The 18,352-nt window shown below is 38.6% G+C and overlaps 2 protein-coding genes across 9 annotated transcripts; both read left to right on the top strand.

Moving 5' to 3' along the window:
- Positions 1-34: 34 nt before the first annotated feature.
- On the top strand, positions 35-8,905 carry hhatlb (hedgehog acyltransferase like, b). 8 transcript variants are annotated; one of them, XM_058375915.1, is made up of 15 exons: positions 106-794; positions 875-967; positions 1,742-1,788; positions 1,972-2,014; positions 2,515-2,653; positions 3,129-3,196; positions 3,274-3,435; positions 4,197-4,391; positions 4,608-4,817; positions 5,048-5,219; positions 5,308-5,452; positions 5,537-5,572; positions 6,560-6,761; positions 7,777-7,918; positions 8,383-8,905. In XM_058375915.1, the coding sequence occupies exons 5-15, from the start codon at positions 2,548-2,550 to the stop codon at positions 8,586-8,588; spliced, it is 1,644 nt and encodes a 547-aa protein (XP_058231898.1). In that variant the 5' UTR covers positions 106-794; positions 875-967; positions 1,742-1,788; positions 1,972-2,014; positions 2,515-2,547; the 3' UTR covers positions 8,589-8,905. The 8 variants fall into 8 exon arrangements, with proteins under 8 accessions (XP_058231904.1, XP_058231898.1, XP_058231899.1 ...); XM_058375916.1 differs by having other exon boundaries at positions 1,972-2,030; XM_058375917.1 differs by lacking the exon at positions 1,972-2,014.
- A 203-nt stretch (positions 8,906-9,108) lies between these two features.
- klhl40b (kelch-like family member 40b) lies at positions 9,109-13,023 on the top strand. Its single transcript, XM_058375913.1, has 6 exons — positions 9,109-11,247; positions 11,394-11,554; positions 11,635-11,742; positions 11,826-12,011; positions 12,134-12,283; positions 12,873-13,023. The coding sequence occupies exons 1-6, from the start codon at positions 10,123-10,125 to the stop codon at positions 12,982-12,984; spliced, it is 1,842 nt and encodes a 613-aa protein (XP_058231896.1). The 5' UTR covers positions 9,109-10,122; the 3' UTR covers positions 12,985-13,023.
- Positions 13,024-18,352: the final 5,329 nt, after the last annotated feature.

Below are 18,352 nucleotides of genomic sequence, written 5' to 3'. Positions count from 1 at the left end.
CACAATTTGGCCCTTCATCAAACTCAAAGCTCAAATCCTTACGCTTGTCCATTTTTCCTGCTTCTAACACATCAACTTTGAGGACAAAATGTTCACTTGCTGCCTAATAACAGGTGCCATGATGAGATAATCAGTGTTCTACACTTCACCTCTCACTGCTCAAAATGTTATTCCTGATCGGTGTACAAACCTATGATATGGACATGGTGGGGTAAAAAAAATATGCAGTGCCTCAGATGTTCTCTCACGCATCACCTCCCAAAATCCTATTTATTTATATCCTACAGCCTAGTTATTTATCTATAGTTCCTGAGATATGCACATTGGCATAATTTATCATCCAGACCTTAGACCCGAGTACACCTCAGAAGATGTCTCAGAAGATCAGAAGACAAAGACGAGTTATTTGAGCTGGGAATGTTCGAAGCATTAAGGGACAAAGCATGATGAGCTCCAGAGCCAGTGGAGATTCCTGATTCCTGAACCTCATCATCAAGCAGAAGACAAGGAGCTTCTTCTAATTCCTCCAAGATACCTCCATAGCAGAGGATATGGGCAAACTCCATCACTAATAAACCTCAGCAAGAGTCTTTCCAAAGACAAGTCTAGCAGGTTGATGCATCTACAAGGCAATTAGAAGTTTTAAGGTTGAATGTAAGGTAACCTCTACACAGCATGACTCACATAATTATTCTAACACGCCTTTGACGTTCTGGTGAAACTTGTTTTTGGTGGAACATGTCGAAGCTTACAGCAGACGTTCATTGATTCTAATGGTATATAGAGTAATATAGGTGAGAATGATTATATTATGTAGTAGTATTACAGAAATATGAACTACAGTCATTATATAAAATGGTATTTTATTTCATAGGCAGATTAGTGACAATGGATTGTGGCTGAAATGCAGGTTCCTTTCACCATGCGAAAAATTCCAGATACACCCCGGGTTGTTGTCTAATAGACGGTGAGTCCTGAGGCTGTTATTTATTGTTCATATTTTTCTGGGCTCTTGTTAAGGTTTTCACTTTGAATACTTTACTAATCGTTTTTAAGAGTTAACAAAATCCAGTGCATGTATTAGTTTGGCTAGTTAAAAGATTTCTACATGCTTAATATCTGTACAGTATGGTGAAGGGGTTCCACCTAATTTGATTCACCTAAAAGCATCGGTTCAAAAGAATCGACTCGGTATAGTGATTCATGTTGACCATCATATGCTTGTGTCTGTTAGCAAATATCCTTCACCTTTCCTTCAGGGTTCATCTCCAATTTACTCCAAGCTCTAATATAAAACAATACATTTATACAAAAAGGACAAAGACAAACTTCATTGAAAAGGTTCAAGATCCACAATGTTCACCTTCAGGTTGCCAGATTGTATTTAAACCCTCCTATAGCATTCAAAGCCAGACCAAATTTTTACAAAATAACTCTTTTAAGCTGTTTTTTTGATTAATAAGATTTAATATTAATCTCTTCCTCAAACTGAATCACACCACATTAGAGATACCAGTCATAATTCCATATTCATTTTATTTTCTTTAAATATTCCATTGAGATTAAAAATAGCCTCAATGGGAGGGAAACTGTCCAGTCTCATAACACTGTTCACCTTTAACTGTCCCTGCTGGACAGCTTGGGCCACAGTGCTTCCCCTCACCAGCTCTGGATGTGTTCGAGATCGATCTGTTTTCCACTTTATTTTTCTTTGAATGTGTTCTGGTTTTTGTGTGTCCAGGGGATTACGGTTGATTTAAACGCCCTACTTGTTAAAGGTTGCTCAAGGTTAGTACAGCAGGTGCTGCTTTTAACCACTGGAGAGTTACTAACAGATGACACATACATATTCATCACTATACAATGAAAAAAGCAAAGTTCAGTTTAACCTTCATTTAATTCTGCATGCTTGCGTTTTTACCGTGTCAGTAACAAAAATGCCGAGTTTGACCCCCCTTTTTTTTTTTACAGTGAAGATGTGACGGTAGATTATAAAGAGCTGCAGTTAAAAATAGTGAGTGCTGCATAGTGTAAGTGTCTCCAGTTTGACAAACGATTTTTCCTTCCAATATAAACGCTTGAGGATGTTTCTGGACTTTACAATCCCCGGACAAGCTGCAAACCTTCACAATATCATGTTTTAGGTGAAAACCATGAGTTTATGCGCGATGCTCAGTTTTCTTGTGTGTAACTGAGGAATATGTGTGACTAAATTTGTTTTATTCTGTCAATAAATATCCATTAATTCCAACAAGAGAGCAATTCAGTAAATAAGAAATACACATGGGCTTTTAATGAATATTTTTAGCAGTTTAAATCATGTTGATTCTCCATTCCTGGGTATTTAACAAAAATTTTAATTAATTCTTAATTATTATATAAATTCTTCTAGCATTTTGGAGACTCACTAGTGAAATACTGAAGTGTTTAAATGATGAATAATTGTATATACTTTTAAATGTACTGTTTCTCCATTCCATTTAGTACCATGTAATTTTTATTCCTTTTTTTTAGGTGCCTGGTGTGTGTGATTTTTGCTTACGCACAATGGGGATCAAAGCAGCTCTTCCCAAATATGAGCTCTATTTTTATTATGTGGTGCTGTCCCTGGCAATGCTCTGGGCTGCCAGTTGGATTTTTGATGTGTCCAGTTGTAAGTCTGAACAAACACACACACACACACTGTTCTTAGACCAAACCAAATCAATCCAAGCTGAACAAATTCTTTTGCTGTACATTATGTCAACAGTACACAAACCTTTTCATCCACCGCAGCTATCATCCTGCCCCATTCCCCCACCATAGAGTTATTTATTTCTCCATCCCGAAGGACACAGGGAGCTTCTGTATTGTCTGAAAGGCCAGAGCAGTGGAGTAGGGCCAGGTGCTGAGAGCTATGCAGGCCATGCACCCCGGATCATGTGTCAGTATTAATACACTAGGCAGGGAAAGAAAAATAGGATGGTAACGCTGTTTGCTGGTTCAAAGGTCCTGGACTAACATGATTTAAGAAATTGTCCAGGAATTGTAATTGTAAAATTTGCCCAACTGTTAATTCAGTGAAATGAACAGAACTTTATACTGTTTATCATTTATAACTTTTTTTTTTTTTTGGTTATCCTTTTAAGCGAATGCAAACCGAAAGTCCTTCAAGTCCAACATCCAGCCCGGGTGGTACTACTTCGGCAGAAAAATGGTGAGGTTCGATTTCTTTCCAGCTCTAACAACACCAGCCATGTTCGTCTAAATAGAGCTCTGGTTATATTACTGCAGGATGCGTCTGATTCAGAGTGGATGATGTGGTTCTCCACGTTCCGCGAGCACATCATCTTCGCTCTCACTGGCCATGTCTTATTCGCCAAGATCTGCTCCATGCTGGCTCCTCAGGTGCATCTCAAACATCCGTACAGAATCGGAATCAGGTTCCTTGTCCAAGTATGTTTTTATATACACGAGGAAAGGAATTTGGTACCGGTTGTTGCTGACCCTCAGAAGTACTGATATCAAAGATAAAAACAGTACATTGTTAACAGACTAGGGTTCATTCTGAATAACGCGATTAATGATGTGCGTGTTTATTATCGTAGATGAATCATCACAAAAATGGAGATGCAAAGCAAGCGTAGTCTAACAAGCTGTAGAACTGTTAAGACTGTCATTGGGTATGATGTATTTAAAAATACACCGATCAGGCATAACATTATGACTACTGTCAGGTGAAGTGAATAACACTGATGATCTCCTCATCATGTCACCTGTTAGTGGGTGGGATATATTAGGCAGCAAGTGAACAGTTTTGTCCTCAAAGTTGATGTGTTAGAAGCAGGAAAAATGGACAAGCGAAAGGATTTGAGTGAGGGACAAATTGTGATGGCTAGACCACTGGATCAGAGCATCTCCAAAACTGCAGCTCTTTTGGGGTGTTCCCGGTCTGCAGTGGTCAGTATCTATCAAAAGTGGTCCAAGAAAGGAACGGTGGTGAACCGGGTCATGGATGGACATGCGTGTGATCCGATCAAACAGACGAGCTACTGTTGCTGGTTAATGCTGGTTCTGATAGAAAGGTGTCAGAATACACAGTGCATGACGGGTCAGCAAAAGGAGGACCAACACAATATTAGGCAGGTGGTCATAATGTTATGCATGGTTGGTGTACATGTGTATCACACTCTCACACTCCATGTCACTCCACACAGTTCCGCTCTCTGGTCTACATGGTGTATGGTGTTCTTGCCGTTCTCACGAGTATGGGTTGGACCTACGTGACTCTTATCCTCTCACACTGCATGCTGCTCTACAGCATCTCACTGGTCAAACTCCGGTGGCTCTGTTTCACCGCCGGACTCGTCACGCTCGCTACTTTTAGGATGGAGCCCTTTGTTTCCTGGCAGGTAGATATCACAAATATAATGAATAAAAGTCTTTACTATTAAATAAATACAAAGTCCTAGTATTCAGTATATTCCAGTCGTCCATCTGTCAGGTTCTTTATTTTCCACCCAGGACCTCATGAGATTCTGTCTTCTTCTTATATATCTCATGTAACAAAGCACATCACATGAATGGTCAATTCCAAATGTTTGATCATTCCTCTCATTGAATCGCAGGCTGAGTTTGTGACCGGAGACTTTGCTCTGCGCCCGGTGCTGTTCTACGGAGGCTGTGGCTTCACCATCATGCGGTGCATGAGCTTCGCTTTGGAGAACTGTGAGAGGAAAGAGGGTCACTACAGCATCCTAGAGCTGCTCAAGTACAACTTCTACCTCCCTTTCTTCTACTTCGGACCCATCATGACCTTCGATAAATTCTACATCCAGGTACGCAGTTTATCAGTAGTTCAATCTGTTGAGAAATGACTTTTATATTATTGTATTTTAAATTTCTATATGTTTTATAGAAATACACAAAAAACTTATTGCATGTAACTTTTGGTTTATTTGGTTATTTCTTATTATATATTTTGTTTATTTGGTTATTTCTAAAAGTTTTTAGTACATTTTAATTCATTTTTTGTTACATTTTTTTTTATTATTGTCGTCTCAAACAGGCTAATAATCTAGACTTGAGACGTAAAGAGAGAGAGATGTGGGACATTTCCATCCAGGGTTTATTAAACTTGGGAGTTATCATCATGGTGGCCGTCATCTTCCACTTCATGTATATTCTGACCCTTCCAAGTGACTTGAAGCTGCTGAAACATCTCTCAGACTGGACTATCGGTACGTATGTGACCTACGTTCTAATCCACTTAATGCTTTAACTAAATATCCCCCTAACACCAGCGCTCTTTCTCGTCTCCCACTCCAGCGGGTTTGGCATACCTGAACCTGGTGTACGACTGGGTGAAAGCCGCCGTGATGTTCGGTGTTATCAACACAGTGTCTCGACTGGATCATCTGGATCCTCCCAAACCTCCCAAATGCATCACGATGCTCTACGTCTTCTCCGAAACGTCAGTGTTCGCCTCATTTGATTTTATTCACTTGTTTAATGTGCTCACTGAATCATGAGCGCTGTCTTCTTGTCTTCTTCAAAGGCACTTTGATCGAGGAATCAACGACTTTCTCTGCAAGTACGTGTCTTCTTCTTTATCGCTAGAGAGGCTCCATAAGTCAGAGTTCACTACCAAAAATGCATATTTATTTCCCTCAGTTAATAATTATTATGTATACAAATTTATTTAAACTACCACAATCTATTTTTTCGACCTGTTTGAGAATTCATTATATGAAATATCTGTATTTTCGTTCATTTTTCACGTTGCTGTGATGCCCTGTCACTGCATACGATCACGTATTAAGGCCAGAGTGTGCCATAACATGCTGAATTATAAATACATCTAGATTATGGGCATAGACTATATAATATAGCAGGATTATTCTAATCTGTATAAACTGAACATTTTTTGTTTAAAATGCATCAATTAACATAGGAGATTATTATAAACACAGTACACTAATCTATGCTTTAACACCGAATGCATTATTTCTTCATTTATTTATTGTCTCGCACTATTGCAGTTACAAACAAACCAATGATTTAAATAAATTTCAACAAAATTGTATTAGTGCTTCTATTAAACGGCGTAAATGTAAACGTCTTCTATAAACTAGGTTCTCGGTAGTGGATTCAGATTTTTGTATCCTAATATAAACATTAAAAATCAATAGATATAATAATAATAATAATAATAATAATAATAATAATAATAATAAGAGATTAGTAGATAAAATTATATATATATATATATATTTTAAGGGATATCCACATACATGTGAGCAAAAGTTGATTGCATTCCACATTTTATTTACTTTTGGAAATCCTCTATTTTACAAAATTCCACAGTGCTCAAAATTAAGGCATGCATCAACAAGGAAACTAATCGGAACTATGAGGCAGAAGAATGTTTTGTAAAAGTTTTGCTATAACTCAGATGTGTTAGTGTTAAAATAGAGAGAAAAACTTCATTCTGGGGCAAACCCCTTTTTTTGCACTAGACTGTATAGACAGTATCTGCTGTTTGAATGATTGTGCCTTGATGTACAACTGAACTGTGCAGGTACGTGTATAATTACCTCGGGGGTAAACATGATCACGTGCTGGATGAGTTGATCGCCTCTCTTTGCACGTACGCCATCACGGCGCTGTGGCTCGGGCCGAACTGGGTCGTCCTCCTCTGGGCTTTCTTCAACTGTTTTGGCCTCAACTTCGAGCTGTGGATCGCCAAGTTCTTCTCCATGGAGCCTTTCTTTACCATTGAGGTACGAGCATGGAGGAAGTGGAGGAAGGAAACAGAAGAGTTTATACCCTAAAGTTTATAGAAATCATTACGATTGGGGAATCTTTCTGAATTAATTTAAATGGGGTCTAAACCATCGTCAAGGCCAATCTCATAAACAGCTATATCAATGGAAGGAATATAAGTGTTTATAATTATTGCATTACTTCATTCGACTTTATTCAAAATTCTTTTAGTTTCTTTTCATTCTATTCAAACCTGATCAAACATTTAGCAATGTTATTTTAGTGCTTTTAATGCTTTTACGCTTTTATTTAATGTTGACAGACAGTGAAGTTGTCTCATATCTTAATCATAATCCCAGTATTTGGTTTTACTTTGTTGAATAGCTCTAATTATGATGATGCTATAGGGACCTTAGTGACATTTTAGTGATAATTTTTTTTCATGTAGCATTAGCTCACGATCTCAACCATCTGTATGTTTAGATGCATACTGTTATTAATTTAGAATCTAATTATGTTTTATTCACTTTAGATTAGATTAGATTAGATTGATGTCATTGTGCAAAGCCAATGAAATGCAGTTAGCATCTAACCAGAAGTGCACAGTGGTATATTTATAATAAATTACGAATAGATATGATTAGATATGGCAAATGTAGATTTATTTAGCTTTATTTTATTTAAATAAATTATGAATAGATATGATAAATAAAGATCTATCAGTCACTCCAGACCTCAGAACAAATCTGCAGGACAATCTGCAGCCATTTGGAAAAAGTTTCTCTCAGAGAGATCGATTGATTTTGTGTTATTGTCTGCAGTCGCAAAAATCACGAAATCCTGGAAGAACTGACATATAAAAGATATAATGTCATTTTTTAAGACAAACCATTTTATTTGTACATATTATTCAATTAGTTCTGTGTGTTCACCAAATTAACTGAATAGTATTGTTTTTTTCGTTCATGTAGCCCTAAACCTAAAGTTAAGTCAGCCTGTGTCAACCAGTATTCTTTAACAATTCTGCCCCAGATGGCGATGTCTGAATCCATGTCTCGCAGAATTAGAGCTGTGTTTAATACCTTCAACTTCTGGTGCATCGTCCTGTACAACCTCCTGGTCCTCAACAGTCTTGACTTTGTGAAGCTCGTTGCCAAGAGATTACTGCTGAAAGGTAAAAACCTGGCGAATGTGTGTCCAGATAAATCTATATGTGGCTTTATGGTTTAAAAATTCAGGATTTAATAAAATAAATAAATTAAATAAATAAATAAATAAAAATGCATAATAATAATAATAATAATAATAATAATAATAATAATAATAATAATTCACAGTTTAACCAACAATCACTGCTTTCCAAATGTCTCAATATAACAAATTAGCATTATAATATGTTTAGTAAATTTATAGTATAGTCATGTTATAATAAATTGACTTAAAATAATAACAAAAATAACTTTTAGCACTTAATAGTTTATAATTTTGAAGGGTTTTTTTTGTTTTCTCTTGTTCTTTTTGCATGTTGTGCATTATAAAACACATTATAAAATTCAATATATATCCACAAATATTTCCCGTAATGCATTTCTTTCAATCATATTGCAAACTAAAATCAAAGCTTTCTCCATCTTACAGGTTTCCCCTTATCCACCATCACCGTGATGTTTGTGACCTACTGCTTGGTGCAGATAATAAAAGAGAGAGAAAGGAAGCAGGCTTTGATTGATGACCCTGATCCTGTACCTCCTCCTGTCCCCGTCCCACCTCCAGCTACCATCAAACCCCAAACCGAGGCCTCAGCCGCTGCTGCTGCAGACCCCAACAAGGAAAAGTCCGAGTAGGAAGACATTACTCTGTTGGGTTTGACTTGCATATGGCAAAAAAATATGACAAACAAATGGACAACTCAGAATGACATAACAGTATGTATATGGCGGGTTTTTACACAGAACGAATACAAAATAAAATTGTAATGAAGCTTAAAGATAAACAAACTTACTGACGTTTAACAAACACTTTTAACATGAACAATTTATCCTTAAAGCCTTTACATGATGACTCTGTTTACTGAAAGAGCTCTTATAACTGTACAGAAAGACTCTATCTTACTCTCAGAAATAAAAAGACTGAAAAATGTTTCCAAGGGCTAAAATATATGTGTGTATACATTGTGTGTATTACCAAATTTATGTATTAAAAAAAACCTGTAGGGGAATCATTTCACTATTGATTGTGTAACTTCCCATGAGTAGAGCATGACAGAAACCGGCTCTAATATTAGATTTTATCATCGGACACATCCTGCTTCTATCACAGGTCTTAAATTGAACCGAGAGATTCATATAATGACTCATATGTATATATGATTGTTTTTATTTTTAAAGTAGGATTACAAACTGATCTAGTGTTGCTCAAAAGTCAAGCATGCCTCTGCCATTTTCTTCAACTCTCTCCTGATCATCAAGGACGGAGATTATCTTTAGAGGAAACATAATACTACACATTGCTGCAATAATTCCAGTTCTTAGGGTTTAAAAAAGGGCATAGATAATACCTGGTGAAGTGTGTATACATTTTTTTGGGCCCTTCTGTATACACGTGTGTAAATCTGGAGTTGCTGATGGTTCCTGGGAATTTAAAGGGTTAATTGTGCCTTATAAGTATTTTAAAAGGTACATTAACTACATAACTACAGCATAGTTGTATGCTTGCAATAACTAATCATTCAGAGCCGACTTCCTGAAAGAGGGATGAGCAGGATAACTTCAGTTTGTCTCTCTGAAGGACCTTTTAAAGGGTTCATGTGAAAACCTACACGAGTGTTTTTTTTTGGTATGAAATTGGGTATATATTTGGTTCCTTGTTGGTTCTTTAGACAGTTAAGTTCCTGTTTTCTAAAAGGATTCAACTTGGAATCTACTCTGAAAGGAAAGCCTATGTTGTAATACCAGCCCAAAACAAATATGAAGAAACCGTTAGAGCACTAGATGGAACATTGTTTTCTAAAGGTACATCATGAGAATGACATTTTCAAGAGTGTATGGCATAGCACTGTTAAAAACCACTGATCTCACCTATCTGCCCCGTGCCCTTATGACTCAGGAAAAGCTGCTGCCTCATAGGAGGCAGTGTGTCAGCTGTTGTGCTTGTATCTCTAATATGTACCAGAATAGCATCTACACCCGCTGAGGGCTTAACCTATAAATAGGCTTCTAGATAGAGTTTGGTTGAAGTGTTGAGACAGCTGAGGAAGTCTGCTAACCAGGCCCTGCCTCATTTTTCTGGATTGGACACTGACAGAAGCAGAGCTGGGATAAGTACTGCTCGAAAGCCTGGTAGAACCTGAACTGAGGTCGTCACAGAATTCAAACAGCTATGGCTCTGCCGATCGACCCCATGGAGGAGCCTCGAATGTACCAGCAGACGCTGCTGCAGGATGGTCTCTGCGACCTGCTGGAAAACGACACCATGGTGGACTGCGTGCTGAAGATCAAGGACAAGGAGTTCCCCTGCCATCGCCTGGTGCTGGCTGCTTGTAGCTCCTACTTCCGGGCATTTTTTAAATCAGGTGTGGAAGCTAGCAAACAGCGTGAGATAGTCCTGGAGGATGTTGAACCTGGTGTCATGGGTATGATTCTGAAATACCTCTATACATCAAGCATCAATGTGACTGAGCAGAATGTTCAAGACATCTTCGCAATCGCCAACATGCTCCAGATTCCTTCCATTTTCACAGTGTGTGTCTCCTTCCTCCAGAAGCGCTTGAGTTTGAGCAACTGCCTGGCCATCTTTCGCTTGGGATTGATGCTGGACTGCCCTCGGTTGGCTGTCTCGGCCCGGAATTTCGCCTGTGAGCGTTTTCAGCTGATCGCACGAGACGAGGAGTTCCTACAGCTAAATCCCAGCGAGTTAGCAGCCATCTTGGCCTCGGACTCACTGAACGTGGAAACGGAGCAGGCCGTATTTGAGGCACTACTCAAATGGGTGGGCCGTGACGAGGACAGCCGCCTTGAGAAACTCCCCAAACTCCTGGACTGTGTGCGCTTCCGTCTTGTCCCGGAGAACTATTTTGAAGAGCAGGTGGAGCAACACGAGTGGCTGCGATCTAACCCAGAAATTATCAAGAAGCTGCAGCTGGTCAAAGATGCTTATGCTGGTAAGCTTCCAGAAGTCAAGAAGACCAGTAAGAAAAGCAAGGAGAAGACACAAGAAGAGGGTGAGGAAGAAGGAGAAGAAGAAGATGAAGAGTTACTTCCTGGAATTTTGAATGATAATTTAAGGTTTGGCATGTTCCTCAGAGACTTAATATTCATGATAAGTGACACAAGCTCAGTGGCTTACGACCCTACCGGAAACGACTGCTATGTGGCGGCAATATCCAGCCAGATTCCAAAAAACCACTGCAGCATTGTAACCAAAGAGAACCAGATCTTTGTGGCTGGTGGACTTTTCTTCAATGAACAGAATGAAGAGGAGCAGCTGAACTCATACTTTTTACAGGTACACAAATCAATAACATTCAACAAATACCTTAGACAATGTAGAAAATGTTTGATGTTCTCCAGTGACCCCAACATCTGTGGAAAGATTTTCAACCTGTTAATTTATTCAACCAATATGTATGAATCACCTCTTACCCCTGACAGTTTGACCCTGCAAGTTCAGATTGGATTGGAATGCCCCCCATGCCCTCACCCCGCTTCCTGTTTAGCATGGGTGAAGCAGAGAACTCCATCTTTGTAATCGGTGGGAAAGAACTAAAGGAAGGAGAACAAACTTTGGACTCGGTCCTAGTTTATGACAGACAGTGAGTATTTAACGTTACAGAAAACATGTGTCATGATGCCTTTACTTCAAACATTTATATTTTCTTTTATGTCTGTCAAGATCTCTCAAATGGGGAGAGTCAGTTCCTCTTCCCTATCCGGTATATGCCCATGGAACTGTGTCTCACAATGGAATTGTGTATGTAATAGGAGGAAAAGCAGACAGCAAGTAAGTTCTTCTTGAGCAAAAGTCCGTAATTTCCTAACCTTTGTTCATTCTGACACAAGTCTTGCTTCTTGTCTGGCTTGTAGACAGTGCTTGAACAGGGTCTGTGCTTATGACGCGAAGAAAGGTGAATGGAAAGATCTGGCTCCGATGAAGACAGAGCGATCGCTGTTTGGCGTCACCGTTTATAAGGACAAGATCTACGTGGCTGGAGGTGTTACAGACGACGGTCTCACTGACACCATGGAGGTTTATGACATCAAATCAAACAAGTCAGAGCAACAAAATTGACTCACTTTGACAAATTGATGCAGGGCTAAAATCTTGGAGATTGGCATGTAATCTAATCCAAATGTACATAGATTGAATAACTGATTAAATGATATATTTGCAGGTGGTCCGATTTTGTCGAGTTTCCTCAGGAGCGCAGCTCTCTCAGTTTAATCACGGTGGGCAACAACATCTACGCTGTGGGTGGCTTCGCAGTGTTTCCAGGTGAAAACAGTGAGGATCTCGCACCAAGAGAGATGACTGACATTTGGAGGTACAGTAGACTAGCGGGTCAAAATGTCTGTAACATGTAAGGGCACATTTCTTGCACCTTAAAGTTGATGTGGTAGCTTAGCGGTTAAGGTATTGGACTTCTTGCGAGTTCAAATCCCAGGTTCACCAGGCGGCCCCTGAGCAAGACCCTTAACCCTCAATAGCTCAGTTGTATAAAATGACACAAAAATGTAAGTCGCTCTAGATGAGGGTGTCCGCTAAATGATGTCAGAGACTTTTAGTTAGGAAAACTATGCAATCATTTGGCCATTTTGTCCTCACATTCTAGCAGCTGCTAATTAAAATATCTACCGAGGATAAACCCCAGACCTCCAGGCTCTTTAAAGGGTGATAAAATCCAAAGAAAGTAGACTACTGGAGAAGACTGGAAGGCATCTTGTCATTATGAAGGCATCTAGCTTGTATTCGTTTTTTTGGAGAATAATGTTAGTAGGATCATTGAAATAAAGAGCAGCGTTTGGGTTGAACTATACCATGAATCTTTTCTAATAAGAACAGATTAACAAAGAAAATACTTTGAAAATTCATAGTTAAAGAGCACAAAAGTGACATGATATGGTTTTCCACAGGTATGATGAAAAAGAGAGGAAGTGGAACGGTATCCTGAGAGAGATCCGCTATGCTTCTGGTGCCACGGTGTTGGGGGTTCGTCTCAACACACTGAGGCTCACTAAAATGTAAACCATCAAACCAACCGTTTCTTCTCACTTTTTTTTTTTTTTTAAAAAAAGAAAAAGATTTTTCTAATAAATTTTGACAGCATTTATCAGACAGCATTTGTGATATATTTGAGGAACACTGGAATTTTTTTTCCCCATTGACCAGTTTTATTTATTTATTTTTTTTTATCATCTTAAAATTGGTACCAACTAGCGATGTGACTATCAGCACTGTTGAATGGTTATGTTTCCATATCAGACCAAAAGCTGAATAAAAGAATAAAAACATTAAATGATCAGGTTTGTCTTCTCAGTAGCAACACAGTGCTGTTTTGCACTCACAATATCATTCTAGCCTAACTCCCATCCACAGAAATAGTTTTCTGAACATATTCAGAGTGACTTTACAGAGGACTCAGGAAGATAACGGCATTAAGTAAAGACACTGATATCAATTAATATCAGTAATCTTGGGCTTAATTTTACACAAGTGATGTACACCAATCAGGCATAACATTATGAGCAGTGAGAGGTGAAGTGAATAAGACTGATGAGCTCCTCATCATGGCACCTGTTAGTGGGTGGGATATATTAGGCAGCAAGTGAACCTTTTGTCCTCAAAGTTGATGTGTTAGAAGCAGGAAAAATGGACAAGCGTAACGAAGAGCCAAATTGTGATGGCTAGACCACTGGATCAGAGCATCTCCAAAACTGCAGCTCTTGTGGGTTGTTCCCGGTCTGCAGTGGTCAGTATCTATCAAAAGTGGCCCAAGGAAGGAACAGTAGTGAAACGGCGACAGGGTCATGGGCAGACATATGTGTGATCCGATCCAACAGACGAGCTACTGTTGCTCAAATTGCTGAAGAAGTTAATACTGGTTCTGATATAAAGGTGTCAGCATACATGGTGCATGAAGGGTCAGGGCTGTTTTGGCAGCAAAAGAGGGAGCAACAACAATATTAGGCAGGTGGTCATAATGTTATGCCTGCTCGGTGTACGTCAGCTACAGCATTTACAGTTCAATTGCAGAATCTTCACCATAATTCTGTGTAATACAACAATATATCAGCGTAAGATATTGTGGATATCGTCATTATTCATAGTAATAATAATTAATACCCTGATTAGCTGTTAAATTTGCACAGAACCTTAAAACATTTCAGTTTTGCACAGATTTTATGCTCCTTCATTTTCAAAGGTAATCATTTTTTATGGAACGATTATATGCAATGTTGAAATACAGTGATGTGATGTTTTGGTCGATTTTGTCCACCCCTAATTAGCCGAAGCATAAGAAAGATGATGTAGACGCTCACGTACACATATATGACTGAGCTGAAAATGATAATAATTAATAAGACAAGCACTTTGGGTATTTGGTATACTGTTTAATTTAGTTTGCTATTAAAATGTATATCTTAGTTTTGCTCTGTTACAGACAAGATAAATGGCACAAAATGCAGATTAATGTATTAGCACCTCTAGACACTAGCGTCTTCGTATTGTTTTTAGTACCGAGTTTACAAAACCAACATGACTACTGCATACATGAGACTTTTACACACACACACACACGGGCGTATTAAGATATCGGGTTTACGTGGTAAAAGTAGGAAATGACGCAGGAACAGTCACTCCAGAATGATTAAATAGATACGTAAGGAATAGTAATTATATTACAAGATATTGAGATTTTTTTTTTTGTTTGTTTGTTTGGTTTTTTTTTTAAAAAGTGACTACATCTTCGATTTGGCTATAATGGGTTACATGGTCAGTGAGTTCTGCTCAAATCATACACTGACGATTAAAACAACTTTCCAAGTGCAAATCCTTTTTATACTCCTGTATCGCTCTTTAACACAACAGACAACTGGAGACCAGTACAGAACAAGATGGACCCACCCCCACCCCCCACACCCACCCACCCCAGTTTAACTCATTCAGTGTAAACACTCTCTCTATTGGCATGTCAATGGTTATGGATTTAGATTTCATGAAATCATAGCATGGATTAAAAACAAGATGAATTTAAAGGCCACGAATCCCTAATGCAAGCATATAACTAGCAGCAGAAAACGAACGGGGAAGAAAAACAGGACAATTTCGTTCTTCACAAAATTGCAGCAAATCTGATCATCAAGACAGTGGGGGAAAAAATCTTCCATCCATCCTTATGAAATTAGGATAATATATAACAGGACATACATAAATTTAAAGACTTTTGATGAGACAGACAGAATCCCAGATCCCATTATAGTGCATACAAAAAAAGCTTAATTAAAAAAAATAAAGAAAAATAAATCAATTTTAGTAATTTGCAGGTATATGATTTAAAGACTGATTATTCCGCTCTCATCAGTGCTTCCTAAAGGGTCTTGAACGGTTTCGTGTGAGTAGAAATCTGTATTTCATGTGGAATGAAACCAAATATCTGCCTTTCGCTATAGAGCAGTGTTAATAACCGTGTAATAACATAGTGGCTGGACAATAAAGTGCACAATTTTAACAGAGAGAAATTTTAGTGAAGTTGATCAACATGACTTGAATAACGTAGGATACGTGAGAACATCGTACCAGGAGCTTGTGCAAAATCTTTAAATACTACAATCGTGAGAAGAAGGCATGTGTCGATATCATTAAAATGATTCCTCGTGATTTTCAGCAAGATTTAATTTCTGAAAATAATCTAGGATTCATTTGCGGCTTGTCGACTTTTTTGACTGAATATTTATTTTCTTCATTTAAGATCATGAAGAGGAGGGAAAAAAAAACGTGTGAGCTAATTCATCAGTGATGTTAATGCTATGTTTGCTGAAAGTTCGTCATTTGCAGTTCATTCAGTTGTTATAATTCGAGAGTTTGGAGGGTTTCTCTAATCTTTATTATATCTGAGATCGTCTGTGAATTAACATGAATAATAATAGAATGTTCGGAAACTGGTCATTATTTGCCACTACGCTCTTTCCAGCATTAGGATCCTAAATAAATAAATAAATAAATTTCACCTATTACTATTAATAATAATTATAGCCTATAACCTTAGTGATTTTACTCACTATTATTAATCGCTTAATATTTTTTATTCATTTTGTGATAAATCTATAGTCTATAATCTTAGTGATTTCACTTACTATTATTAATCGCTTAATATTTTCTATTCATTTCGTTTAGTCCACATGCAATGAGAAATGAATATTCTGAAATAAATATGATATTTCATGATATACACTATATTGCCAAAAGTATTCGCTCACCTGCCTTGACTCGCATATGAACTTAAGTGACATCCCATTCCTAATCCATAGGGTTCAATATGACGTCGGTCCACCCTTTGCAGCTATAACAGCTTCAGCTCTTCTGGGAAGGCTGTCCACAAGGTTTAGGAGTGGGTTTATGGGAATTTTTGACCATTCTTCCAGAAGCGCATTTGTGAGGTCACACACTGATGTTGGACGAGAAGGCCTGGCTCTCAGTCTCCGCTCTAATTCATCCCAAAGGTGTTCTATCGGGTTGAGGTCAGGACTCTGTGCAGGCCAGTCAAGTTCATCCACACCAGACTCTGTCATCCATGTCTTTATGGACCTTGCTTTGTGCACTGGTGCACAGTCATGTTGGAAGAGGAAGGGGCCAGCTCCAAACTGTTCCCACAAAGTTGGGAGCATGGAATTGTCCAAAATGTCTTGGTATGCTGAAGCATTCAGAGTTCCTTTCACTGGAACTAAGGGGCCAAGCCCAGCTCCTGAAAAACAACCCCACACCATAATCCCCCCTCCACCAAACTTTACACTTGGCACAATGCAGTCAGACAAGTACCGTTCTCCTGGCAACCGCCAAACCCAGACTCGTCCATCAGATTGCCAGATGGAGAAGCGCGATTCGTCACTCCAGAGAACGCGTCTCCACTGCTCTAGAGTCCAGTGGCGGCGTGCTTTACACCACTGCATCCGACGCTTTGCATTGCACTTGGTGATGTATGGCTTGGATGCAGCTGCTCGGCCATGGAAACCCATTCCATGAAGCTCTCTGCGCACTGTTCTTGAGCTAATCTGAAGGCCACATGAAGTTTGGAGGTCTGTAGCGATTGACTCTGCAGAAAGTTGGTGACCTCTTCGCACTATGCGCCTCAGCGAATACTTTTGGCAATATAGTGTATATCATGAAATATCAGCATCGCTGCTCTTTCAAGCAAACCTTTTAAATTACTACCGTTATCATGTTTAGCCTTTCATTAAATTCTCATCTGGTGACCAGAATTATGGGATTGTCCTCTCTGATGCTCCTTCACGTTTTTATACTGTAAACGAAACACTATTTTTACGCCGCTTGGTGAACGAGACAGACTTTATCTCAGCAGCTGGCCCAAAAATGGAGCCTCCTCCAGAACGGAATGTGTGTGCTTTGTGTTGATATTGACCACTGACGTGTCCTAGATAACGATATCGTCTGTGTTGAAGACTATAGCACATTATCGCCACATGCCTAAATCTCTTCTAGAGGAATTCTATTGCACCTTCATACTTTTACAACCTTTACAACTTATCACTTTCCATACAGGAAAAGCTATAAAGTACCAAGACAGGTTCATCTCTGGGTGTCACAGAAATACAGCATTCACTCCTACTCCTACTCCTAGGGGGGCGACACAGTGCAGAGAACAAGGTGCGATAGGAGTGTGTAACAGTAAAAAAGCCTCGACGAGAGGATTGTTCATCTGGACTTGCAAAATTATACATTTTATCATCATCTTAATCTTTTTTTTTTGTCATCTCCTGTAAGGTGACCTAACAGGTGCAAAGTGCACTGATCAGTAGCATCACTCCTTTCTTACTGTGATTCCCATTAACACCAACATAGCTCTCTCCTCATAACACTGAAGTGTTTTAATACAGTAACTGTACAATTCTGCACTTTCTGCTCATATATATAATCATAAAATATACGTTTTACAGACTGGGACCAGACTGCGAAGATCCAGAGTTGAACCCACTGACTGGCTTGGTCATATTTTGACTAAACGTATAAAAGTAAACGTTCTGAAGATGACTAGGAACAAACTATAAGCTGGATAGTTGTTATTTATAGGGCTTTGATTTGAAACCAGATGTTGCTCGGCTGTTCAGTGTTAAGTTTTCGTTAAGAGTAAATAAAATGCTTTTTAAGATTTGGGTGATTACGGTTTCTACAGTGTTGTGTAGAAAAATCCGTTAAAGAAAACAAAACAAAACAAAAGGAAATAAAGCTATTTATCCATCAGACCATTACGAGCATCTATAAAATATAAGGTGCTTAAGTATTTCTTTCTTGCTTGCGTTTTCATTTCGCAACTTTCCGCACATACAAGAAGTTTATCTACTTCCAACGTTCAAGGTCAAGGTCTTACTTCCCCAAG

Source organism: Hemibagrus wyckioides, linkage group LG23 (genome assembly GCF_019097595.1).
Source record: "Hemibagrus wyckioides isolate EC202008001 linkage group LG23, SWU_Hwy_1.0, whole genome shotgun sequence".
Lineage (NCBI taxonomy): Eukaryota > Metazoa > Chordata > Actinopteri > Siluriformes > Bagridae > Hemibagrus > Hemibagrus wyckioides.
This window is presented reverse-complemented; position numbering and strand designations above follow the sequence as displayed.

What these genes read in the sequence shown, in the direction of transcription:
- hhatlb (XM_058375917.1), top strand. Translation starts at nt 2,548, where the DNA reads ATGGGGATCAAAGCAGCTCTTCCCAAATATGAGCTCTATTTTTATTAT. An exon ending in ACTACTTCGGCAGAAAAATG is followed by an intron (nt 3,197 to 3,273) that starts GTGAGGTTCGAT and finishes ATATTACTGCAG; the next exon opens with GATGCGTCTGATTCAGAGTG. An exon ending in TCTCTCAGACTGGACTATCG is followed by an intron (nt 5,220 to 5,307) that starts GTACGTATGTGA and finishes CTCCCACTCCAG; the next exon opens with CGGGTTTGGCATACCTGAAC.
- klhl40b (XM_058375913.1), top strand. Translation starts at nt 10,123, where the DNA reads ATGGCTCTGCCGATCGACCCCATGGAGGAGCCTCGAATGTACCAGCAG. An exon ending in TGAACTCATACTTTTTACAG is followed by an intron (nt 11,248 to 11,393) that starts GTACACAAATCA and finishes TACCCCTGACAG; the next exon opens with TTTGACCCTGCAAGTTCAGA. An exon ending in GAGATGACTGACATTTGGAG is followed by an intron (nt 12,284 to 12,872) that starts GTACAGTAGACT and finishes GGTTTTCCACAG; the next exon opens with GTATGATGAAAAAGAGAGGA.